The sequence below is a fragment of the Cervus elaphus genome, chromosome 18 (genome assembly GCF_910594005.1).
Source record: "Cervus elaphus chromosome 18, mCerEla1.1, whole genome shotgun sequence".
In the NCBI taxonomy this organism is placed as follows: Eukaryota; Metazoa; Chordata; class Mammalia; order Artiodactyla; family Cervidae; genus Cervus; species Cervus elaphus.
The window spans coordinates 24,079,231-24,107,225 of NC_057832.1; the positions used below are offsets into that span (position 1 = coordinate 24,079,231).

Below are 27,995 nucleotides of genomic sequence, written 5' to 3' on the forward strand. Positions count from 1 at the left end.
GGAAAGGTCTCGTTTGAGAAAGATTATCAAGGCTTCTCTTTAACCATCTTTAAGATACCCATTAGACACTGGAGAGGTGATGCAGCTGTCAGCTGAATATATGAGTTTGGGGCTTCAGGGAAAGACCGAGAATAGAGAATCAAATCATAGAGCTATTTTTGTTGTTGTTTTAAGCACCTGAGATGGGGTGAGATTAATGTACAGATGAAGCAAGAAGTGGACCTAGGGCAGGGTCTGGACCCATACCAAGATTTAAAAGTGGAGTACGACAGAGGCCACTAAGGTAGCTAGAGAACTCTAGAACTTTAGTCCAACTCCTTAATGTCATATATGTAGGTGGACTGCATGCATATCCAGTCCGGTCTGACTCTTTGCCTGCCAGGCTCCTCTGTCCATGGGATTTTCCCTCCCAGCAAGAATACTGGAGCATATTGCCATTTCCTCCTCACCCAGGGATCAAACCCAAGTCTCCTGCGTCGGCAAGAGATCTTTACCGCTGAGCCACTAGGGTGGACTATAAGTAGTGCAAATTGTCAGCTCACTGCCAAAGGGTGAATAATGTTCCATCATTTAACTTAAGGTTAAGCATGGGAGAGAAAAGATACAAGTACCTTTAAAAAATATGAGGCAGATCTTGAAACACAAAAAAAGCATTATTAACACACTCTATTTTTCAAAAGAGAGGGCTCATTATCATAGTCCTCTAAGTTAAATATTCAGTGGGAGTAGTATGGCATCCAATGGCAACAATTTTAACCCAAGGCCTGATGAAAATTGCTGACCATCAGGGATTTCCCTGATGGCCGAGTGGTTAAGATTCCAACACTTCCACTACAGGGAGCAGGGATCTGCAGTGTGGCCAAAAAATAAATAAAATATAGAAAAAATAAAAGAGGAAAACTCTTAAAAAACAAACAAAAAACCTGACCACTATTACACCTACAATTTTAATTTAAAATGATTCAATTAGAATGAAAAACTATAATGTTAAAAACCTGGGTTCGAGTCTATATCTGGCAATTCAAAAGCAACCTTGGACCCTTTCATCTCCTATCTTTTCTGAGATCCAGTTTTCATTTGATAAAATGTTTACAATAAACAGGCCCTTCTTGCTTGCTTCACAGACTCATTGTGAAGATCCAAAGTCAAAGAACATCAACTAACCATAAAATCCATAGAGAGAATTTTCTTCAGCTTGTCTGGCTGGTCTAACCTTCTGCCACTGATGTGCTTCATCATCCGGATGCCAAATACCAATTATCAGGTACTCAGAGAAAGCCACCTAAACTGAACTTTGAAAACTTATTAAGAACAAAACATTGAGAAACTAGAGGTAACCCATTAAAATCTCTGCCCAATTCCTATTAAATTTCAAAACTGTACCTCATCAACTTAAATTCAAGGCATAGGGGATGGCCATCCCTCTGTGTACTAACCTGACACTGTCAGGGTGACATGGAGTCTAATGATGCCCTTATAATCACTGATCATAATACCGAGAAAATGTACATCGTATTTCTTCACAAGCTACAATCGTATGGCTGCCTGTGCTTCATTATATGATTAAAAAAATCATTAAAAAAAATAATTTCCAAAGTTCTTTCTTATTTTTTATTCCATCTGTTCATCTAGTAGACAAAGCAGAGGCATGCCTGTCTTAGAAGAATAAAATTATCTATGCCCAAAATAATTTCAAGGCACACCTCAAATGATATTTGAAGTGCCCAACCCTCTTTTTCATGTCAATACTATCTCATGATAAATTTCAGATACTCAGAGTACCAATGATTCTACTTGTAAACAAGTAACACATTAAAATTTGAAAATATTCCTAATAAAAGCTATATATATTAGCTCCATTCTGAATGTTATAAGAATTCTTTACCAAATTAAACCTCCCCATTCACAAAAGCAGATGTGGCAATAGTAACCACTGTGCAGAAATTTAATTGTGCTAACTGAATCTGTTACGTGGTATATAAAAATGTGTATATGGAAAAAAAAAGAATGTGTATATGTTAACAAAATATCTTGAGTCCACTTTCTCAGTTTTGACAGAGACATCATTCTTAGAACTGTGGTCAAACCACTCTGGATGTTAAGTACTAATAATATTATCAACTATTATTATTATTAATGGCTCAGAAACTAATTACAGCAATTTAAAATAACTAATATTTTAAAAACAGAGGTTATGAAGGGGTCACCTTAGAAATGTCAGTAAATGCCTAAGCTTTCAAAATATAGATGAAATTAAGGTTAAATGTAACTTAAAAGAAGTAATTTATAAATAAGACCAACATTAAATCTATGCGGTTTAAGAGAAGTACTGAATTGGTAATCAGATGAATTCTAGCCTCAAAATCACTTAACCTCTTAGAGCCTCAGTTAACATTAAAAAAAAAGAATTCATTAAAAAAGAAAATCATTACGAGAAAACTTTGCTGTCTATAATAAAGCTCTGGAAAAAGCACAATGAGGAAATTAATGATTAGAGTCAAAAAATGAAGACTTCCGAACCAAACCAAAATTAGATCAAAACATTTATTTTTTTGTGTTACAAAAACAAAAATAAATCAAAACAGGTAATGAAATAAACATTTTTAAGTATCCCATCCTGGGCTCTCTGTTCTAGAATTTAGTGAACAGTTCAGGTTTAGGCTGCTTCAACACTTCTTCTGGATGCTATGAGGTCTCCATCTTATAACCATGTTTCTCTAGTTCAGCTCTATAAAGAAAGACAAAAGAACAACATCACTAGGCATTCTTTATGATAAAGAAACAAGATGATTTTTAGAAATAACACAATAATAAATAAATGAGCTAACAGCCTGAACATCAATTTAAAATACTACCAAACAGTTTTACTTTAGTCCCTAAGAAGGAAACTGGATGTGTATCAACATAATGACAATAAAACTTTGCTTTCCCATTAGTAAACCTATGTTTTATATTCCTTATTTTTCTGATAAATCTATTTAGGGAAGAAATGTGAGGGAATTAGTGATATTCTCCAAATACTGTACAATTATTCTGTTCATAATAAATATTTAAGCATAAATTTTAAGTATCATTAACCATATGGCTAAGAACACTAGAAACTGCTACCAAACTTTCAGGGATTTTTATAATCATACTGTTATTTATACATAAAGAAAAATGAGATTACTTTTCATACTGACATCTGTATCACCCTAACAAAAAGTTATTAATCAAATTTAAGGGTGTGTGAGAATTATTCTGTATTAACTATATGTAGGCAAAATAAATACAGTAATATAAAGTATTAAGTAAGACTTCACTTTTTTTAAACTTATTTATTATTAACTGAAGGATAATTGCTTTACAATATTGAGTTCCTGTCTGCCATACATCAGTATAAACTGGCCATAGGTGTATATATGTCCCCTTCCCCTTGAACCTCCCTCCCGTCTCCCGCCCCCCCAGGATGTCACAGAGCGCTGGTCTGAGCTGCCCAAATCAGACAGTGAATGTCCACTGGCCATCTTTTTACATATGGCATGTTTCCATGCTATTCACTCCATTCGTCCCACCGTCTCCTTTCCTTTTCCTAACTTTAAATATGGATAAAAATTCCAAAAACGTGTATTGGTACAAACACTTTCAAAAGATACTTTTTACAAGTTTAAGTAATTTTTTCAACCTGATATTTCAGTCCTGCTGATCTGCACTGTATAAACATTTGCACAAAAATGTTTTTAGTCCTGTAATCAATTTCAGTTATTTAAACTACCATTCCAAGTATCACCAGGAACTGATCTGCCACAAATTAGATTTTATAAAAGTTCACAATAAAATTATGTGGGGGCCAATTTATAAAACCCTGTACAAATGTTAAGTATGATTAATGTGCACCACCTATATCATTATATCTAAGATAAAAAGACATTTGTTCTTAAGCATAATTTAGCTTAGACAGTATCACACTATCTAATGTAAATGCAATGCAAAAATTACATGGTAGAAAAAAAAATACATGGTAGGAATGATATATATTATTCATTTCCCCCAAACTCTTTCACTTCCTTAAAATTTTTATTTATAATATAAATACTGACCTAAAGTCCATGAATAATATTAAAGCCAGAGCTTATTCATATGAATCATCTTTGTCTTCTGCTCAGGTGTAGAGGATGATATGGGCTGGTGGTAAAACACTGGATTAGGAGTCAAGAGATCAGCACAAGTTTCTGATTCTATCCCTTCCTTTGTTAAATTTAACTAAAATGTTTGCATTCTCCCCCATCCCAGGAAATTGAAGATTATAAAAACTGTCCTCCGCATGCTTCCTATTTAAAATAGATGTAATTTCTTAAACAATAGCTTCCACTGCCTTTTAACAAAATCAATGTAGATTATTTATTCTCCCTTATTTTACAACTACAACAAGGAAAAAAACACCCAAGATTCAATCTAAGATTTGGGTAGTAAGTCACTAAATTCATTCAGCTTTGTGTGTCTCTTTTCCTTCATGACAGGAGGTGGAGCCCAATTATAAACTCTCTACACAAGGACATCACCAGATGGCCTGTGTAATCAGACTGATTATATTCTTTGTAGCCAAAGATGAAGAAGCTCTATACAGTCAGCAAAAACAAGACCAGGAGCGGACTGTGGCTCAGATCATGAACTCCTTATTGCCAAATTCAGACTTAAATTGAAGAAAGTGGGGAAAACCACTAAACCATTAAGGTATTACCTAAATCAAACCCGTTATGATTATACAATGGAAATGAGAAATAGATTCAAGGGACTAGATCTGATAGACAGAGTGCCTGATGAACTATGGGCAGAGGTTCATGACACTGTACAGGAGACAGGGATCAAGACCATCTCCATGGAAAAAGAAATACAGAAAAGCAAAATGGCTGTCTGAGGAGGCCTTACAAATAGCTGTGAAAAGAAGAGAAGTGAAAAGCAAAGGAGAAAAGGGAAGATATACCCATTTGAATGCATAGTTCCAAAGAAAAGCAAGGAGAGATAAGAAAGCCTTCCTCAGTGATCAATGCAAGAAATAGAGGAAAACAATGGAACAGGAAGGACTAGAGATCTCTTCAAGAAAATTAGAGATACCAAGGGAACATTTCATGGAAAGATGGGCTCAATAAAGGACAGAAATAGTATGGACCTAACAGAAACAGAAGATATTAAGAAGAGGTGGCAAGAATACACAGAAGAACTGTACAAAAAAGATCTTCATGACCCAGATGATCACAATGGTGTGATCACTCACATAGAACCAGACATTATGGAATGTGAAGTCAAGTGGGCCTTAGGAAGCATCACTACGAACAAAGCTAATGGAGGTGATAGAACTCCAGTTGAGCTATGTCAAATCCTAAAAGATGATGCTGTAAAAGTGCTGCACTCAATATGTCAGCAAATTTGGAAAACTCAGCAGTGGCCACAGGGCTGGAAAACGTCACTTTTCATTCCAATCCCAAAGAAAGGCAATGCCAAAGAATGCTCAAACTACTGCACAATTGTACTCATCTCACACACCAGCAAAGTAATGCTTAAAATTCTCCAAGCCAGGCTTCAGCAATACATGAACCATAAACTTCCAGATGTTCAAGCTGATTTTAGGAAAGGCAGAGGAACCAGAGATCAAATTGCCAACATCCTCTGGATCATCGAAAAAGCAAGAGAGTTCCAGAAAAACATCTATTTCTGCTTTATTGACTATGCTAAAGCCTTTGACTGTGTGGATCACAATAAACTGTGGAAAATTTCACAAGAGATGGGAATTCCAGACCATCTGACCTTCCTCTTGAGAAACCTGTACGCAGGTCAAGAAGCAACAGTTAGAACTGGACATGGAACAACAGACTGGTTCCAAATAGGAAAAGGAGTACATCAAGGCTGTATATTGTCGCTCTGCTTATTTAACTTATATGCAGAGTACATCATGAGAAACACTGGGCTGGATGAAGCACAAGCTGGAATGAAGACTGCCAGGAGAAATATCAATAACCTCAGATATGCAGATGACACCATGCTTATGGCAGAAAGTGAAGATCTAAAGAGCCTCTTGATGAAAGTGAAAGAGGAGAGTGAAAAAGTTGGCTTAAAAGCTCAACATTCAGAAAACTAAGATCATGGCATCTGGTCCCATCACTTCATGGGAAATAGATGGGGAAACAGTGGAAACAGTGGCTGACTTTATTTTTGGGGGCTCCATAATCACTGCAGATAGTGATTGCAGCCATGAAGTTAAAAGATGCTTGCTCCTTGGAAGGAAAGTTATGACCAACCTAGACAGCATATTGAAAAGCAGAGACATTACTTTGCCAACAAAGGTCTGTCTAGTCAAGGCCACGGTTTTTCCAGTGCTCATGTATGGATGTGAGAGTTGGACTATAAAGAAAGCCGAGTGCCGAAGAACTGATGCTTTTGAACTGTGGTGTTGGAGAAGACTCTTGAGAGTCCCTTGAACTGAAAGGAGATCCAACCAGTCCATTCTAAAGGAAATCAGTCCTGGGTGTTCACTGCAAGGACTGATGTTGAAGCTGAAACTCCAATACTTTGGCCACCTGATGTGAAGAACTGATTCATTTGAAAAGAACCTGATGCTGGGCAAGATTGAGGGTGGGAGGAGAAGGGGCCGACAGAAGATGAGATGGTTGGATGGCATCACTGACTCAATGGACACGAGTCTGAGTAAACTCCGGGAGTTGGTGATGGACAGGGAGACCTGGTGTGCTACAGTCCATGGGGTCACAAAGAGTCGGACACGACTGAGCTACACTAAGCTGCACAAGAATAGGAAAAAGTACATCCACCACACCTCAATCTCAATCCCAGTTTGAGCATCAATAATACATTGGGTCTGAGTACTTCACCATTCTAATTTCTGCTCAGTTGTTCAATATTGGTAGAAAATTAACAGTGACAGAATTAAACCCACAAGGATAAAATGATAAATATGTTCCTATTTAACTACCTTTATAAAGAGACTAGAAAGAACAAAAGTTCCATGCAATTACCCAAAGAATTCATGTTTAGAAACACAAGAGATGAAGGCAATGTATCTTACTTTTCATAATTCAAAAATATTTCAAAGGTCAATTGTCATATATAAGTTATAAATTCCATACTCACAATACTAAGGTATATAAATTTTGACTTAAAACTTACCTTAACTGATTGGAGAAGTCATCCTCTACGTTATCATCATCCCAATTATCCTCCCATACATGTGCATCTTCATCTTCATCTAAACCAGCCCAGTCTAAAAAACACAAACAGATGCTAAGTATTTCTCATATTTTATTTCCATAAAGACAAAAGCTTCAGAAGCTACTTAAGAATCTCTCAATTCAAAACATCTAAAACCGTCTTTATGAGAAACAGTAATCTTCCTCTTTAAATTTCAATTGATGCTATCTTGTCTTCTCAATTTTTGAATTTGCAGATAATCTAAAACAGTAGTTAATACAAAAAATTCTATTTGCCATGAAAATTTATTATAACTTCAGGAGGATATTTTACCGTTGATTTTTCCTTGAGCTTATTTTTATAAGGTTCATTACACAGCCTTTCAAAACACAGCACCAATAACACTAAAGTAAGTTGAGCAGCAGGAAGATATCAGCCTGGAATTCAAAACTGCCAAAAAAAAAAAAGATAACTCAGGGCTTCTCTGGTGGCTCAGTGGTCAGCCAGCGCCAATGAAGGAGACATGAGTTTAATCCCTGGTCTGGGAAGAGCCCATATACCACAGAGCAGCTAAACCCGCGTGCCACAACTACTGCGCCTGTGTTCTGGAGCCCAAGAGCTGCATCTACTGAAGCCTGCACACCCTTGCATGTTCCACAAAAGAAAAGCCACTGCTATGACGAGCCTGCTCACCACAGCTAGAGAAAAGGGCATGCAATATTGAAGAACTAGCAAAGCAAAAAATAAATAAAATTATTTTTTAAAAAGATAACTCATACACAAATAATAAAAAGCAGAATTTAATACTTTCTTAAACATGGTTGTAAAATCATCTTAGACAATGTCCTTATTCTTTAAGACATGCATGCTGAAATCCCACTTCTGGGCATACACACTGAGGAAACCAGATCTGAAAGAGACACATGCACCCCAATGTTCATCGCAGCACTGTTTATAATAGCCAGGACATGGAAGCAACCTAGATGCCCATCAGCAGAGGAATGGATAAGGAAGCTGTGGTACATATACACCATGGAATATTACTCAGCCGTTAAAAAGAATTCATTTGAACCAGTTCTAATGAGATGGATGAAACTGGAGCCCCTTATACAGAGTGAAGTAAGCCAGAAAGATAAAGAACATTACAGCATACTAACACATATATATGGAATTTAGAAAGATGGTAATGACAACCCTATATGCAAAACAGAAAGAGACACAGAAGTACAGAACAGACTTTTGAACTCTGTGGGAGAAGGTGAGGGTGGGATATTTCAAAAGAACAGCATGTATGTTATCTATGGTGAAACAGATCACCAGCCCAGGTGGGATGCATGAGACAAGTGCTCGGGCCTGGTGCACTGGGAAGACCCAGAGGAATCGGGTGGAGAGGGAGGTGGGAGGGGGGATCGGGATGGGGAATACGTGTAAATCTATGGCTGATTCATATCAATGTATGACAAAACCCACTGAAAAAATAAATAAATAAGTAAAGGGGAAAAAAAAGAAGAAAAAAAAAAAGACATGCATGCTGAAATATATAAGAACCAAGTGTCATTTTGTTGTGTTTACTTGCAAATGCTTCTCATACTTTGTATATACAAGTATGTATATCATACTTTGATAGAAACAAAGTAAATATGACAAAATGTTAACTGGTGAAATGTGGATGTGCTGACCTTTTTTTGAGGTATAACTGACATATAACACTGTAATTGACACATAACAGTAGGTGTTAGTATACATTATTTGATATTTGTATACACTGACAAATAATCACCACAACGAATCGAATTAAAATCCATCACCAGCATACATACCATTTTTTTTCTTGTGATGAAGACTTTTAAGATCTACTCTCCCAGCAACTTTCAAACATGCCACAGAGTATCACTAACTATAGTCACCATGCTATATATGACATTCCCATGACTTATTTTTATAACTGCAAATGTGTATCTTTTGATCCCTTCACCCATTATACAACCCCTTTTTGTGCCCTCAAAAACTTCTACAGGGTTAAAAGTTTCAAAATCTGAGAAAAACAGCTTTTAAAAAATCAGTCTGGATATCACCTCTGGAAGCCTTCCTAATCCCCTCTTTTCTCTTCCTTCAGAGATAAGGTCTCCTCTTTCACGTATATGTCTGTCACAACACCTACACACTGTACAATCATAATTCTCAGTTTATATGTCTATATCCATTCAGAGTATCTGAGCTCCTTAAGAGTAAAAACTTTTATTTATCTCTATACTCTTAAGCTACACAATACCTGTTGTGCATATGCACAGGTAGGCTACAGTCCATGAGGCCACAAAGAGTCGGACACAACCAAGTAACACTTTTCGATAGTTCATGAAGGGAATAATCTCTTTTAATTTAACATAATGGCAGCAATAATAGGGAGGGGGAGACTAAGTAGATTTTTGAGCTGAAATGAAAAGGACTTAATGAATAATTATGAGAGTTGAAGGAGAAAGGATAGCTAAGATGCCTCCCAAGTTTCTGGTTCAGGTAAATGGAAATATTTTCTTCTGTTCATCATGAAAGTATTTTCATGATGTTGACATATGGCATTTAAAGTGTTTTGTTAGGTACATAATATGATAAATATAATACCAATATGAACCATTGCTGAATAGCTTAAAATCTGTATGTGCTTTACATGAAAAGCCTAACTCATTCCTTTTCTTATTGATTTTTTTTTAAGATCAAAATGTTCCTAGCTATGGTTCTAGTAAGTAACTACTATCATGAATTATTAGTGGTCTTTTTCTGTCCTCCTTACTCTATACTTATCTTTTACTGATGCCCAAAATGACCACCACTATTTCCATAAGCAACTATTCAAAACATTCAGGTAGGAAGTGTATTTTATTAAATTTGGAACTCTAATATCTAGAGTTGAGTACTGGGCACATAGTGTGTTAGCTGCTCAGTCATGTTGGACTCTTTGTGACCCCATGGACTGTAGCCGGCCAGGCTCCTCTGCTCATGGGATTTCGCAGGCGAGAATACTAGAGTGGGTTGCCAACCCTTCTCCAGGGGACGTTCCTGACCCAGGGATTGAACCCAAGTTTCCTTTTGTTGCAGACAGATTCTTCACCATCTGAGCCAGCATGAAAGCTCAGAGTAGGCCCTCAAAAAAATGTCGGGTAAACGGAGCTACGTTTCTCAGGTTCTCTTCCTCTGACTGGTCAATCTCAGGGCAGTGGGTGCTTTCAGTGGGATCAAGAGTATAAATTTCAAGACAGAAGAGATCAACAATATCATGTATTGTGAATGAGTCATGTAAAATTCTCAACTGTATTTACTGTAAGAATACATGATCATCTCTTTGAGTGCTCCCTGAAGAGACATCATGTGGGAAATTTCTTTAAGATATCAATGCCTGAAAAGATGGAGGTTTCTCTCAGGCAATTTATTTCAGGTTCCTAGGAAACTTAGGCAAATGTATTGGCAATGGCAATGTGTGTGCTCACTTGTGTTTCAATCCTCTGTATAGGGTAGTGAATAAGGCATTCATTAGTAAGCATTCAATAATGGAAAATACTGATTTTTATCTGCATAAATATTTTTGTATATTCCAGTAATATTATTATTCTCAAAGAGGAAATATTTTTAATGATCTAAATTCAAATCCTATTTACTCTTCTGAGGTCTTTAACAACAGTAATACTTAACAATACTAATATTAACTAAATTTCAAAACTAAGTTGACTGGGCTAGAGATACCCTTACATGTTCTCCTTCCTTACAGAAGTACCTTTCAAATTGAAAGTTTTTATTCTATTTATGAATCCACCTATAGTTTATAGTGAGTACAGATTAAGAAGTTAGAGAAAGAATCACACTCAGGATTTCCTTCAGTCTAAGGAAGAGCAATCAGAAAGCTAATGCAATCAAATTTGAAAAAAAATAGTGTTATCGAGGGACTTCCCAGGAGGTTCAGTGGTTACGACTCTGTGCTTCCACTGTAGAGGGCACAGATTCCATCCTCTGTCAGAGAACAAAGTCCTGGGAGCCACAGTTTGGCCAAAAAAAAAAAAAAGGATATCTATTTCCAAGGTTAAAGATTAAAAAATAACATTTCTGAACATTCATAAACAAGCAAACTGACTTTGTTAAGTCAAGAGTTAATCGTTAGGTATAGGGATAAAAGAATACTGTTATTCTCATATTGTCATTGCAATCAACAATAAACTGTTTACTCTCTAAATTCTTATATACAAATTTTCTTTTTGTTCTTCTAAGAGCAAAGAAATCTCAGAAAGAAGGGAGCTGTTTTAAGGCAAAAAAAAAGGGAACAGAAATTGCAGCATTAAGTATACAACAGAAACATTAAGATGGTATGGGTTGCAGCCTGAGATCAAATTTTAAATTAAAAAGGAGCTCAAAGAGTAGATATATTTCTCTAATACTAAATCACTAAAAATCAACCTCATGATTTTATCTTTTAATTAAAATTCAACAAGGCACTTCAAATCACAGAAGTTCAAATTCTTGGATGGTGAACTTATAATGGAAAAATGCAATCCATTATCTCTTTTATGACAAACCTAGACAAGTGTTAAAAAGCAAAGACATCACTTTGCCAACAAAGGTCCATCTAGTCAAGGCTATGGTCTTTCCAGTAGTCATGTACGGATGTGAGAGCTGGACCATAAATAAGGGACACCGCCAAAGTATTGATGCTTTTGAACTGTGGTGCTAGAGAAGACTCTTAAAGAGTCCCCTGGACTGCAAGGAGTTCAAACCAGTCAATTCTAAAGAAATCAACCCTGAATGTTCATTGGAAGGACTGATGCTGAAGCTCCAATAATTTCACCACCTGATGTGAAGAACTGACTCACTGGAAAAGACCCTGATGCTGGGAAAGACTGAAGGCAGGAAGAGAAGGGGACAACAGAGGATGAGATGGTTGGATGGCAGCACCGACTTGATGGACATGGGTTTGGGTAAACTCCAGGAGTTGGTGATGGACAGGGAAGCCTGGCATGCTGCAGTCCATGCAGTCATGAAGAGTTGTACATGACTCGGCAACTAAAAAACACCAAAATCCCTTACATTGCAAGTGAATAATGACTATAAAATGTTATTTGTCCTCATCCCCTCCAGTCTTCCTATAACCTATATCTCTGAGCTATCTAATAATACTAATGGACGGCTTAGGATGTTTTTGTTTCCTGATTTAATTACACTAACACCTTCCAGTATTAAAAAATTCATACAAAATCACTTCATTAAATCAATTTAGCAAAGTTTGGCTTTATACCTCAAGTTTTTATAAAATGACTGAAGATTATTTAAAATTTCAGAATTTTGGAAACAAGAGAAAGCCTTAGAGATCACTATGTAGCATACCCCTCTTTGGAAATCACCACCATTACCACTAACCCAAAAAAAAAAAAAAAAAAAAAAGAGAGAAGACTATTTTACAAAAAAATATTAACTTTTTTCTAACAGTATTTCATGACCTCAAATTCCAGACTTTAAACATATTTGAGTTAAGCCTAGAAATAGGAATTGTCAAAAGAAGCATCTATTTTACTAATATTTTAAAGAATCTTTATAAAGATATCTAATAGAGTTTAATGTTCCAAAAAATAATTTTGAGTATATTATGATTTGATTAATTTGATACATAAATACATTAATTAGAATATGATACATGATCTTGAGTAAAAGAGATGATATAGCTCAAGTCACAACTGAACTTTAAGATTCTAAGACACCAAACCTCACATCAGCCTGAACCACTTCTAACCAACCAGCTTCCTAAAATTTTAAGGAAATGATTATATATCAAAAGATTCAGGCCAGAAATATAAAATAACATTTACTTCACATTTCTCTCTTAATCTTGTAAGCCTACCCTTTCGAGAACAATTAAAATAGAGGGCCCATAAGAACTTTTAATCTAATTATGACCTGATTTAAAATGTTGGTTTCAGGGAATTCCCTGAAAGTCCAGTGATTAGGACTCCATGCTTTCACTGCCAAAGGTCTGCGTTCAATCCCTGGTTGGGGAACTAGGATTCCACAAGCTGTGAGGTGTGGCCAAAAATAAATAAAAAATAAAACACTGATTTTAATACTGTTATTACTTGTGTCATTAAAATATCTTCAAGTTGGCTTTAATTCTTTTAACCTTAAGAGACTAAAAAAAAACCTGTTAATTTGTACCTTATTGCTTCATATAATCTAGAACAACATAAAAGATTCAATAACTTATTTTGTAGGAAGTCCAAATCTTAACTCTTTCACATATTAATAATATGGGAAATACTAGTTTGAACACTATCTTTTTGGGGGGAGAGGCTCACTGCAGCATGCAGGAATCTCAGTTTCCTGACCAGGGATCAAACCAACACTCTCTGCAGTGGAAGCGTGGAGTCTTAAACACTGGACCTCCAGGGAAGTCCCTGAACAGTGTCTTTTAAAAAATTTTAAGGCTAGCACAATTTTCACTTTATCAAGTTGAATTCTGATGATCATTTAGCATAAGGATCACACATCTCTCTCTGTTAACAACCCTTTCATGTAGCTTTAATGGCAAGAAAAGGAAAAGAAAGAAAGCAGAAATAAAGTCCCAAGAAAAAGAAGATGGCTCATGAATGGAGAAAAAACACCATTGCAAGATTTTAGGTAGAACACATACACAAAAAAAGATTCATGACAATGGCTCTATGTTTCTTAGGTATTATTATATAGTACTTCATAATTATGACACTAGGGAGCATACAAAGACAAACCAGAATCTATAACCTATTTTAAACGAAAACTGTAAACAAAGATTTTCTTTATTATCTAGGAATGTACTGAATGAACTATATTACATAAAAAGTTTAAATAGGGTATAATATCCCCAAATTTATTTCCAACTCTTACAAGTCCTCCATACTATACATGTTACAATATATATAAATTACAATATATGTAAATGCAACTAAATGCATATGCAACATAAAATGTGATTGATTAATCTCTGAATTTGGCAGACTTCTCCTGCAAAACATCTCTGAACTGTGTTTACTTTTCCATTGTAACACTGCATTGATAACCATGCAATCATAATTACTTTTAAAGCATTAAACTCAGAAACACTTTTTTTAAAAAAGGGCAAAATAATAAAAATCAAACAAGGATACCTGATTTATGTCTAATGCCCTCCTTCAATATGTAGATGACTACAAAGTACACACTGTATCTTCAGCACTAAATGCACTGCCAAGATTGTGATTAATCATTTAAATAACCACAGCTGTGTTTACTTCAGTGTGCAGACCTCCAGATGTGTACTGGTAAAAAATTACCATATTTTAAGAAGTCAGAATTGGAAATAACCAATAACAGATGCCTAATACATAAGTTTCTAGCAATCCTAAATTGAGACTTTGCTTCAAATTTGGCTTTGTTCACAGTTGCCAGTGAGAATTATATCTTTGACTAGCTTTAAATTTCAAAAATCAGAGTTATCAAAGATCCCAATACTTCATCTAAGTATCACCTTGACATTTAAGTATGAAAAAGTTTTTCTCTCAATGTTTTTAAAAGTATTTACTCTCCCCACTCTCCAACACACATTCTGAAATTTCTTGAAAGTATGAAGTATACCACTTTGGAGAAAAGTAGAGGAAATTCTATTTATAACAAACAGAGTTGCTAATGTTCTATTTTACAGCGATTTTCAGGAGCATCAAGCTTCATTCATTCCTTAACAGTAAAACTACTTTGAATATAAACAAACTAATCTCCAACAAAGTTCCTTCAAATAAAAAATGTGCATGTATATACAGAACATTACAAGAAGAAAAATTTTATAAAAGAAACAAAGGAAAGGTAAAAAAAGTTTTAAGTTGTACATTCACCACCATAGGTGAAACAGCAACAGTTGCAAATAGCATCATTAGTCATAAATATGATAATAAAGCCACACTATATCTAGTCATTCTGAGATAAATTTACACATGTTCCTGCTTAAGTTGTATAAAACATATCAAACTTTTTTTATAAAATTTCATTTCTGTAGGTTATCATGATACAAAAAACATCTACATACCCAGTGGCTAGGAAATCACAGAGAGCATAGCACCATTGTACTATACCTAAATTTTCTCCAACAAGGATAAAAAATGTCAGTGAAGAACTTCAGAGCAAACAACCAAAAGCAAGTCTTAAACGATGTTGCTACCAGACTACCGGTGAACGTTCAGTTGTTTGTGGTTCAGAGTATGAAACAGAGGCCCAAGATGACTTATACAATCATCTGTAATTTTTCTGACATTTTTTAAAAAAGGAAGTTCAAAAATAATTCCTTTCATTAAAATTAAACATATCTGGCTTAAAACTCAACATTCAAAAAACTAAGGTCATGGCATCTAGTCTTATCACTTCATGGCAAATACATGGGGAAAAAATGAAAACAGTGACAGACTATTTTCTTGGGCTTCAAAATGATTGTGGACTGTGACTGCAACAAACCTAGACAGTATATTGAAAAGCAGACATCACTTTGCCAACAACAGTATGTATAGTCAGAGCTATGGTTTTTCCAAGTAGTCATGTATGGATGTGTGAGTTAGACCATAAATAAGGCTAAATACCGAAGAACTGATGCTTTTGAACTATGGAGCTGCAGAAGACTCTTGAGGGTCCCTCGGATAGCAAGGAGTTCAAATCAGTCAATCCTAAAAGAAATCAACCCTGAATATTCATTGGAAGGACTGATGCTGAAGCTCCAATACTTTGGCCACCTGATGCGAAGAGCCAATTCACTGGAAAAGACCCCGATGCTGGGCAAGATTGAGGGCAGGAAGAGAAGCGGGCAACAGGGGATGAGATGGTTGGATGGCATCACCAACTCAATGGACGTGAGTTTGAGCAAACACTGGGAGACAGTGAAGGACAGGGAAGCCTGGCGTGCTGCAATTCATGAGGTCACAAAGCGTCAGATATAACTTAGCGACTGAACAACAACAATATATGTTGTGTGTGCGTGTGTGTGTGTGTGTGTGTATCAAATCGCACTACAAACATGCTGACTTTGGTCCTCTTTGTTGATTAGCTCTTTAGTTCTCTTTAATTCTATAAAATTCCCCAAAATCATTAACTATTCTTATCTTTTCCACCATTGGTCTTCCACTAGTCATGGAAGTGCAAAATCACAATCCCTGATTTTTTCCTATTCCCACACTAGTTGCCAAACTAGTTGCCAAAGCTTCCTTGCTCTTTCTGCATCATTCTTTCCTAGTAACAACCTATTACAGGCCCTTAGTCCTAGGCAATGGCACCCCACTCCAGTGCTCTCGCCTGGAAAAGTCCCATGGACAAAGGAGCCTGGTGGGCTGCAGTCCATGGGGTCGCACAGAGTCAGACATGACTGAGCGACTCCACTTTCATTTTTCACTTTCATGCACTGGAGAAGGAAATGGCAACCCACTCCAGTGTTCTTGCCTGGAGAATCCCAGGGACGGCGGAGTCTGGTGGGCTGCTGTCTATGGGGTCACACAGAGTCGGACAGGATTGAAGCGACTTAGCAGCAGCAGCAGTCCTAACTAAGCTATTTGAACAATTTGCTAATTAGCTTCCCTGACTCTTTCTTTCTATCCTTTCAAATTAATTCTGCTGGGTTAATTTTTCCTAAACTTCCTATTGCCTAAGGAAACTTACACATATCAAACAATCCTCCCCCCTTCTCATCTACCTAAGGATCAGGTCCAAACTGGTCATGTGGCTTAAAGCTTTCCACGATTAGGCCCCAAACTACCTGCATGCGCAACAACTTCATAGTCAAATAAAACACACATACACACTGATTTTCTACCTCCAACTATTTACTCCTCTTTTTTTCTGGAAATCCCTTTCCTACATTTCTACATTTTGAAAGCTCTGTTCAAATGCTGCTGCCTCACATGGTACACAACTGGAAATAATTTCCCCTTCTTTTAAACTGCTGCTGCACTTCACTATCAATGGCTTAATCCCCACACCACCAGTAACTCCCCTTCCACTGGAAGGAAACCAAGCAAAATCTTACCCAGAAACCCAAGAGATAAACACAGTCAAAAGCAAAGGTGTTCTGGTTTAACTGGGGGTGGGGAGAGAAAGGCTTGGAGCCCTCCCCACAGGATAAGCACCTGCAAAATACTAAAAAGCGCAAGCCTGGCATGAAAACTTACTGATCCGTATCTCCACTGACATTTATATCACTAAATTCAAAGACAAATATCTACCTAAAGAGTCAAATTTGACTCAATGCAGCTTCTAGTTAACTTTGTCCTTGGTTAAGTTATTTTGCTGAACCCCAATTATAAAACTGTCATTAGGCTGCTGAGGATTACATAAAACTATCTAAAGCACTTTGTACTGATAAATGGCAGTTAGAATCATTCTCATTCTGCACCTTTCAGTGCCAGATTTATAGGGAGCACTCTACAAATATATATCCAATTAATAATTTATTACGTGCTAACCACTGCAAGGAAACTTAAGGGGTGATGGAGCTAAAAAAGAGAAACTGGATCCAGAATGAAGATAATACCATTTCTACCAAGCATTACATCAAAAATCGAACAGAAAATTGGGGGAAAAAAAGTATTTGGTGAATTTTTAATACTTCAGAAGAGTGTAAGTATAGTTTCTGAAACTTCTATTTTCCCCTCATTTTCACTGTTCAGCACATCTTTCAATGGATTATGCTTAAAAACATTACTACATAATGCTGAACACCATTTAAATCACAACTGCTTAAAGCTTCTTCATTCCACTAAGTTAAATATAAGCAAATAGTTTTTCCAAGTAGTTTTACTGTTTAATATCCTGAGTCACACCTCTCACAAAGTTCTGGCAAGCACTAGTATCTTGACTGGGGGTTTTTCAGTCCACTGTGTTTCTTTATATCTCCTATACACTTGTACACATTCTTAAAACAATGTGTGCCAGTACATCTCTTCATATTTTATGTAAATAACCAACTATTTTAAAAAATATTTTTGGAAAAACTTCTGACAATGCTTTTTAATTTATAAGTTTTTAATACTAAACAATAATCAAATAATCCACAAGCTCAACAAGCTTAATTTTGGATACATCTAAAATTACAAAATCATGTGAAGAGTTGACTCATTGGAAAAGACCCTGATGCTGGGAAAGATTGAAGGCAGGAGAAGGAAGTGACAGAGGATGAGATGGTTCGATGGCATCACCGACTCGATGGACATGAGTTTGAGTAAATTCCGGGAGTTGGTGATGGACAGGCAGGCCTGGCGTGCTGCGATTCATGGGGTCACAAAGAGTCGGACACGACTGAGCTACTGAACTGAACTGAAAATTACAAAATATTTGTCAAAAATGGTTCAAATTAAATAAATACCAAACATGCAAAAATCCAAATCCTTAAGAAGATTAGGAGGGAGGGAAAAAAGGGGGGACTAATGTTCATTGAATACCAACTTCTTGCCAAACTCTATACTGTACATAAAATATATCACTCTTCTGGACTGAATGCTTGTGTCCTCCAACCCTGAAATTTATATGTTGAAGCCCTAATCACTCTCACTGTGATGGTATTTGGAGATGGGCACTTTAGAAGGTAATGAAGGTAGTATGAAATCATGAGAGTAGAATCCTCATAATGAAATTAGTGTTGTTAGAAGAAGAGAATCCAGATAGCTCTCTTTCTCTTTACCTTGTAAGGATATGGTGGGAAGGCAACAATCTGCAAGCCAAGAGGAGAACCCTTGCCAGGTATTGAATAGGTTAACACTTAATCTCAGACTTCCCACAATCCAAATTGCAAAAAAATAAATTATTATTGTTTAAGTCACTCAATCTACGGTATTTTGTTATGGCAGCTCAAAACAGACTGATACAATCATATAAGCTTTACATGACTCCAATTATTATCCACAAATTACATGAAGGAACTGAGGATTAAGAAGGTAACAATTCAAGAAAAAATGCGATGGTCAATGTCACTCGAAGAAATAAATCCAAATCAAAATGATACAATTCCATTTTCATCCCTCGGGTTTGTAAAGGCTAAAATGTTTAATATGGAGTGTAGGTAACCTTCTGAGGGAAAAGGTGAACTATAGTTGGAGAAGGAAATGGCAAACCCACTCCAGTCTTCTTGCCTGGAGAATCCCATGGACAGAGGAATCTGGAGGGCTACAGTCCACGGGGGTTTGCAAAGAGTCAGAAATGACTGAGCAACTAACACTTGTAAAAGGCAACTTGAGACTATGTCAAAATTCAAAAGGTACCTGGTTCTGAAAAGGTGTCAGAGCTCAAGCAGAGCCAGGAGGGCAATCCTGTGGAGGGGCAGTGTTGTGTGGTTGCTGTGTCATAGCCAAGACAGAGTGACGAAACCATCTAAGACTAGAAGAAGGAGAGGGGACAGTGGCCTAGCATAAAAATGTTCAAGCCCAAGGGAGATAACAAGGGGATCTGTGGGGTGGAGAGGGCAACAAACATTGGTTAGGAAGGACAATCACTCAATAGACATTTATGATAACAGGAGCCAGGCTGCTCACTATTGGGGAAGAGAGTTACAAATGTGGAAAGGGAATAAACTAGAATGAGCCCTATGGTGTTGAACTGTAAACTACAGATATCTATCTGAACCCATGGTTTTATACAAGCACATAAAAGATGTAGAACCTAAATCTAATCATATAGAAATATGAGCCCAATCTAAGTTGAGAAGCATACTATAACTTGCCTATAATCTTCAAAAGTATCAAAATCATGAAAGTCAAACAGAGACACCTGCTGTAGACTGAAGAAGACAAGAGGAATGCAGAAGAGACAACTGAATGTAATCCATGATCTTAATTAAAATATTGTTATAACAACTGAAGAAACCTGAAAGGTACCTGTGGACTTGACGATAGTTATACATCTGTGTGTTAACTTCCAATTTTGTATATTGTACTGAGGTTATGTCTTTGTAGGACATACACATTAAAATACGTAGAGGTGATGAACATCAGGTTGGCAACTTACTCTCAAGTAGCTGGGGCAGGGGGAGATGTTTGTATTATACTTTCAATTATTCTGTGCGTTTATAATTTTTAAAATAAAAATTATATTTAAAAATTAAAAATGAATTTTGACTTGACAACTTCTAAGAATTTATCTTACAAATAAGAACAAAAGCAAAGATATAAGAATATTCACCTCAATATATTCTGTAACAGCAAAAAACAAAGCATAAAAACAAGCAAACAAAAACCTAAAACCACCAGATATCAATAGATATTTATAGATTATTTAATGTGCATACAATGGACTAGTAGAACACAACTATTAAAAAGCATGAGATGGATGTTTATATTAATGTGACACATGTCTAAGATATATAACGTAAAAGCAAGTAGAAAAACAGTATATACAATACTGTCCTTCGTGAGGAAACATACAAACACACATATATCGCATATATAAGTTCTGGAAGGATACTAAAAGAAGTGTTTAACTGGTTATATGAAGCATGGGAATTGTTTTGGGGGAAAGCAGGAGAAACAGTGCTTTCACATTTAAATTTATACCTTTTTATAGGTTTAACTTTTAAATAAATAAACAGCTACTTATATAATCATCCTATATATTCTGCTGCAAAAATATTTTAAAGAATTTAAGTAACTACTATGCATTGACAAGTTAAAACTTAATGAATGGTGTATTCTGAACATAAGTCTGATCCCAGATTCCATCCTGGGGCTCAAAAACTTTCTTCTTGCACATGATTACCATGAACAGAAATCACATATGTACTTTAGCATGTATTATATTTATCATTTTTTTAAATATATATAAGACTGAGGTATGACCCACTCTTTTTATTATTATTATTATTAATTTGGCTGCGCCGGATCTTAGTTGTGGCATGTGTAATCTTTAGTTGCAGCACGGGAACTTTTGGTTGTGGCATGCAGGATCTAGTTTCCTGACCAGCGATGGAACCCGCACTCCCTGCACTGGGAGCTGTCTTAGCCACTAGACCACCAGGGAAGTCCCTCACTGTTATTTCTCTTTTTTCTTAAAAGATTTTAGTTAACATAAATTCTATGTTTCTTGCTACTACCATGCAACTAATTTAAACGTGATTTAATTTACGTGTCCACTATACCGAAGCCCCTCTGGTTCTAGGTAAACTGACTAGTATAGTATCTGGCATGGTATTAGCTGTATCTACTTTCAACATTTAAGATTTTAAGGAACCTTCTTGTTGAGGATTTAGCTCAGTTGGTATCCAATGTTCACATAAATATTTCTCAGTGACATTTTTCATAGGACAACTCCTCCTTCTGCAGGACTATGCATAGCAGGTGCTTAATACTAGCATTAGGGAACCATCAGACTCATGCTCAATCCCTGGGTTGGGAAGATCCCCTGAAGGAGGAGATGGTAACTCACTCCAGTATTCTTGCCTGGTAAATTCCACGGACAGAGAAGCCTGGCGGGCTACAGTCCATACGGTCACACAGAGTCGGACACGACTGAATCGACTTAGCACACAGTCTGCTTCAGCTAGCACAGCAGTTCCACTGGTTTATAGAAAAGGTACAGACTACTAAGTGTAACAGTAATTTCTTGTAAACATCATTGCTTCTAAAGGCAAAATCAGGTTCATTTTAAATATTCTTTCCCCTCAAAAAAGGGGGAAAAAACCTCTCAATTCCGGCACAGGAAGAAGCGAATAAAAGAACTTAAAAGCTCACTTGTTCTTCCCATTTTTATTCACACCCACTTCTCACTGTAAAAGAAATGAGATTAATGAAAATATTTTAATAGCTTTTCAAAGTATGTCTGATTTACAAAATTCTTTAAAATTTCAAATATATTACAGAGTAGTTCAATTTTAGGCGCCACCCTGCTACTACTTACCTAGCTATAAGATCTTGACAAGTGCTAGAGCTTCTCTTGACTTCAAGTTGCTTTCCAGTTCTAAAATTCTAACCATTCCAAGCCTCCAAAACTATTATGATCATTCTCAAAATGTGGAAAGTCTTCCAATAAAGCCTATACTCAAGCAGTTTATAGTCAAGAAGCTGCAGAATTCATGAAGATCCTAAACGTGATTTTTAATAGTTCCTGTTTATGACCAGATTGCTGCTGCTAAGTCACTTCAGTCGTGTCCGACTCTGTGCGACCCCATAGACGGCAGCCCACCAGGATCCCCCGTCCCTGGAATTCTCCAGGCAAGAACACTGGAGTGGGTTGCCATTGCCTTCTCTGTATGACCAGATTACATATCCACCAATTAGAATCATGAAGACTAACAATGTAATACAGATCCACAGTTTTAAAGTTTAAAATAGTCTGGAGAGTAACCCCTTGTATGTCCCTTCATTTGTAGATATTTTCTCCTCATCTGTAATCTTTTTGTTTAGTTTATGGTTTCCTTTGCTGCAGAAGCTTTTAATTAGATCTCATTTGATAATTTTTATTTTCATTCTAAATTATAAAAAGGAGCATTTGTTCCCTTGCACCTTCAGAAAATCACCCTACATGTTACACCTCGCTCTGAAGACGACCTATTCAGAAGAAACAATGAAGTCTCCATGAAAACACATTATTTTAGTTTACTTTCTAAAACAGAAATTCCCTTTCCTTATGACTGAATTGACACCCTACCAAACACATTCTTATCCAGAATGAGATGAAGCAACAATACCCTCAAAAGACCTACAATCTTTTAGTCAAACCAAAGATACACAATTTCAGCAATGGCTTTCATGAAATGGGCTCTTAACTGAAAGCTACCCTAGATAATGGACATCACCCACTTTCTGGAGCATAGAACCCAACAGGCCATTGAAAGTAAGACCTCCTATAAACCAACCAGATGATTATAGGCAATTTTAAGCATTATCTGCTAGCAAGTTTATCAATGGCATATTTACCATAAAGACAATCACAAGGAAAAGAATCTCCAAAGAAGGGAAAAGGCTTGAAAAATAATTCAGGGCACTAGCAGCTGATCTGAAAACTGAAATACTGAAAGATTCAAAATGGGCCAGTTTCAAAGTACTGCTTTGAACAGCACTTCTCTGACTTTACCTGTTTGAATTATAAGCTGGAGAACATAAAAATATGAACATGCAAATGTTATTTCTCATTCTAAACAGCAAGTTTCCTGAATGAGTAAAGTTCCACATATTCAAACCTGAAGATGATAAATTTTCTGTAAGGTGTCCAATAAATGGTGAGTTACTTATGCTAACAAACCAGTTGAGAAAGAAAACCGGTCTGTTCAGAAGGAAAAATATTCTTTGCTTTCCCTTTTAACTTTAATAAGATTTTTTTTAACATATGTAACTACCAATATTTTGGATAAATTGATGCTGACAAACAAACTTAGAACAAGAATAACATATTCTGCAAAAACTGATGAAAGCTGCTGAAACATCAAATGTATCATCAGGTACACAATTATCTTTGAAGAAGTGAAAGAGAAGTTGCTCAGTCCTGTCTGACTCTTTGCAACCCCAGAGACTGTAGCCTACCAGGCTCCTCTGTCCATGGAATTTCCCAGGCAAGAGTACTGGAGTGGGTTGCCATTTCCTTCTCCAGGGGATCTTCCCGACCCAGGGATCAAACCCAGGTCTTCCGCATTGTAGGGAGACGCTTTACCATCTGAGCCACCATACTTTTTAATCAGTCAATTCTCAAGTACTTATCTTAAACACAGGTTCATTCATTCAACAAGCATTTACTGACCACCTACCATGTCCCAGGCACTTTGCTAAACGTTAGGGATTTAGGCTGAACTTTGCTTCGGTTGGGGACCCAGATTCAGATCCTGACAACTACTTAATGACACGCTTTTACAATCTCTGAGCCTCAGTTTCCTTAGAGTTATGAAAATTAGAGTATAAAATGTAGATAAAGTGCCTAATATTGTATCTTGTATCTGATAAACAATGAATAAATGCTAACTATATCAAATATTTTGTCTTCTTCCACTAAACAGAATACACTATAAATAAAAATAACAAGTGTTACAGCTATGTGGTTTTATGCACAGTAGGAGTACAACTTAGGAAGACTGTGGTGATGCAATAACTGTTTAATGTAACAGATTTGTTCACCATCAACCCCAATTCTCTACCACTTTCAGAAAGGTCACTCCTTTCATTAGGAGACAAATATTTATCCTATGCATAACAATTAGTCCGTAAAAACCAATTAATTTTGGAAATCTAACTGGCAACAACGATCTAACAAACAGAAGCTCTACAGCTAGAGAGTTAAAGAGTGCTTGTGTCAACTGAACCAGCTGTCCATTTTTTCGAGCCAGTTATGCAACACTGGGCAAGTTTCTTAACTTTTCTAAGCTTCTGTTTGTTTATCTGAAAAATGTTAATACCAGTTCCTACTTACTAGACTTGTGAAGATGAATTAAGTTAATACAAGCAAATGACTCAAGACAAGCAACCACTCAGTCACTGTTACCTATTTGCTATTACCTACAATGAGATAACTCAAGTTTCTCTTGGCAACCTAGAAGCTAACAAAAATGCAGACGTCTTAGGGTTTTATAAATCCTAAAACTTTACGTGATCAAAAACGAATGAGGAACAAGGGAAAGGCAATAACGGGTATTAAGCATCAACACCTGATCCTCCCATTCTTCATGTGTGAAATCCTGAAAGTAAGCAGCACTGGTCTAACTAGGAACAATTTAACTCTGGAACGGTTCAAGGCAAAGGAAGATTGCTAAAACAAATAATAAAATAACGACAACAATAAATAAAGGGAAAAGAGATTGTGTAGATACGAACGAGGCGGCGGGTAACCGAGCTGAAGCGTAATAGGACACACCACCCCGGATTCGGGCTGGGGAACCACCGTGGCTCCTCCCAGTGAGGAAACAGAGCATTTAGCCTCACTGCTGAGGTGAATCCCACCGTGACACTCCGACCCGAAGCCAGCCGTGAAGGGTCGAGCGAGCAGGGCCTCGAGTCCCAACAGCACGGCCCTCACTTCCCACCGGCGCCCCCCGGCCGGGCCCTTCTCTCGCACCGCCTCCACTCGGAGGCCTGAGTCACGGTCCACAAGGTCCAGGGGCCGCGGCCTACCTTCCGCAGGGAACTCCTCGAACTCGTCGTCCTCCTCCAGGAGACCCAAGTCTACCGGCTGCTTTTTCTCTGACATCGTGACCCCACGAGCCCAAAAGCTCTCAGGCGAGTAAGAGAGTTCGAACCCTCGTTCTTGCTCACCGCAGCAGGATCCGCCGTTGCCGTTGCCGCCTCTATGCTGACTCTACCATAGAGATAGGGGAGAAGAGCAACCGGGTACCGCAAGGAATGCTGGGATACTGGAGGTCCGCCCAGCGCTTCCTGCGGGTTTAGCAGTTACTCAGAGTTAGAAAGATGGATTGTTTTGTGCCTTTACCATTTTACCCGGACTCTCTGACTTGACAGATTGAGAAACACGGTAGGTTTCCCTGACTGGAAAAGACTCTTAATGTGTGGAAAAAATAAACCCCGTTACTTGGTTTAGGCTGAGGGATGAAGTGTTTGCTAAAGTTCGTCAAAGGTCGGCCAAGTGCAGGTTCTTAAATTAGATTAACTCCACCCTTAAACCAGTTCCCTAACCATGAAATTAAATGTCTCCACAGCACAAAAAATTCAGACTCAGAAAGAATAGCCTGCATCACTCAGGTAGTGCTAAACAATCCAAATGCAGGCTTGATTGCCTGACCTTAATCTCCAAGCTTTTTCATTGTTCAATTTTCTTCTGTCTTGTGCTTAAATTATGGTAAATACCCTGCTAAACAGTGTGCTGTGTATATGTGTATGTAATAACTAATTTACAAGGTATTAGAATACTATGTAAAACTATACATGTGACGTTTTATGGTGTTCTAAATATGTCATTTTGAATTTTTCAAATATTGAGTATTATTTTAAATATAGTTGTGAACTACATAAAACATTAGATGATATGTGTATATGTAGTATACAATATTGGGCTTCCCTGGTGGCTCAGACGGTAAAGAATCTGCCTGTAATGAAGGAGACCTGGGTTCTATCCTTGGGTTGGGAAGATCCCCTGGAGAAGGAAATAACTACCCACTGCAGTATTCTTGCCTGGAGAATTCCATGGACAGAGGAGCTTGGTGGGCTACAGTCCATGGGTTGCAAAGAGTGGATGTAACTAAGCAACTAACACAGGTAGTATTATAGAGGAGTTGTTTTATAATACCCAATTATATACATATACATATAATTGGGTATTATTGTAGGTTTTGATGCATTGTTTATGTATTTAAATCACATTCCTTCATTCAACATTATTTTTTACCATGTACCAGGCAGTGTGCTGAAAATCAAACATAGACAAAGGCCTTCCTTCAAGGAGTTCATATTCCACTCAGAGACATGTAAACAGGTAAATCATAGTGAAATGTAATACATTTGAATCTCTATTTTAAAATAAAATTGTCTGAGAAATGAACAGAATGTGTGTGCACATACAGATGATGGAGCAATGAAATAAGAGCACAAATTTGGACCAGAATTTGGGAACTTAGATGTAAATTTTTTTTAAATAAAATGGTTCTTATAATACTGTTTTTATTTGTATTGATTACTGAAAACATTAGCTGTCTTCAAATTAAGTTCAAAGTGTATGTAATTTGGCATGTTATATAACTAAATACCAAATTACTGAAAGAAAAGATGAGGAAAATTTAAAATTGGAAGTAAATGTAGACAGTGAGGTCTCTTAGAGTTTCATACTCTCTACTGTACCCTCTGTTATACATATTACATATGCTCCTGGCAACCCACCCATCAAGGCGAAGTTTTGGGCAGGCAGTTTCATTTAGGCAACAAAGAATGAAAACCAGATCACATATCTGAGACAGCCATTTTGTGCATAGATAAAAGATATTCCAAAGAACATATCTGAAGAAATAGAGACATTAATGCCTACTAAGAGATGGATAAGGGAGATTTGGGACTAATTGCTGATAAGTGGAAGGTTTCTTTGTGGAGTGATGAAAGTCCTCTGGAACCAGATAGTGATGATGGTTGCAGTATAGTGAATATACTAAAATCCACTGAAGTGTACACTTCAAAATGGTGAATTTTGTGTTATAGGATGTATATCTATCTACATTTTTGAAGTGCTATAAAATTTTTGACCAAGAAGTCAAGAGTTTCTAGTTCCTGGACCTATTATTCAATCTGATTTATCATGATATTTGTATCAGTTTTTAACCAGAGAAAAAATAATGAGTGACATATAATGATTTTCTCCTAAAATAGAATATGTTCAATTTAAATGAATTAATTTTTGAAAAACAACCCAATGTTTAAAAAAAATTTACTGATTCATTAAATCCAGAATGCTGGAACCACTGAAATAACTTTTCATTTTAGTCATCATGGCACGTGGCACAATGAACAACTTATTTTAATAGTCATGGCATATGGAAAAACTTTGGAAAATGGTAGCTATTAATACGGAGAAGGCAATGGCACCCCACTCCAGTACTCTTGCCTGGAAAATCCCATGGATTTTCTTAGCGACCATGGGGTCGCTAAGAGTAACACAACTCAGCGACTTCCCTTTCACTTTTCACTTTCATGCGTTGGAGAAGGAAATGGCAACCCATTCCAGTTTTCTTGCCTGGAGAATCCCAGGGACGGCGGACCCTGGTGGGCTTCCGTCTATAGGGTCGCACAGAGTCGGACACAACTGAAGCGATTTAGCAGCAGTAGCAGCTATTAATAAAGTATAAGCAGCATTATTACTTAGTTAAATTGAACATGTATAAATAACATGTATATTTGATG

The 27,995-nt window shown here is 36.8% G+C and overlaps 1 protein-coding gene across 1 annotated transcript; it reads right to left on the reverse strand.

The window, feature by feature from the left end:
- Positions 1-2,530: 2,530 nt before the first annotated feature.
- SEM1 (SEM1 26S proteasome subunit) lies at positions 2,531-25,470 on the reverse strand. The gene is made up of 3 exons (XM_043871676.1): positions 25,269-25,470; positions 7,159-7,252; positions 2,531-2,728 (listed from the first exon to the last, which is right to left on the reverse strand). The coding sequence occupies exons 1-3, from the start codon at positions 25,342-25,344 to the stop codon at positions 2,686-2,688; spliced, it is 213 nt and encodes a 70-aa protein (XP_043727611.1). The 5' UTR covers positions 25,345-25,470; the 3' UTR covers positions 2,531-2,685.
- Positions 25,471-27,995: the final 2,525 nt, after the last annotated feature.

Coding starts and splice junctions, on each gene's coding strand:
- SEM1 (XM_043871676.1), bottom strand. CDS start 25,344: ATGTCAGAGAAAAAGCAGCCGGTAGACTTGGGTCTCCTGGAGGAGGAC. Junction 7,253..25,268: donor CGAGGAGTTCCCTGCGGAAG/GTAGGCCGCGGC, acceptor TGTGTTTTTTAG/ACTGGGCTGGTTTAGATGAA. Junction 2,729..7,158: donor GACTTCTCCAATCAGTTAAG/GTAAGTTTTAAG, acceptor CTTTCTTTATAG/AGCTGAACTAGAGAAACATG.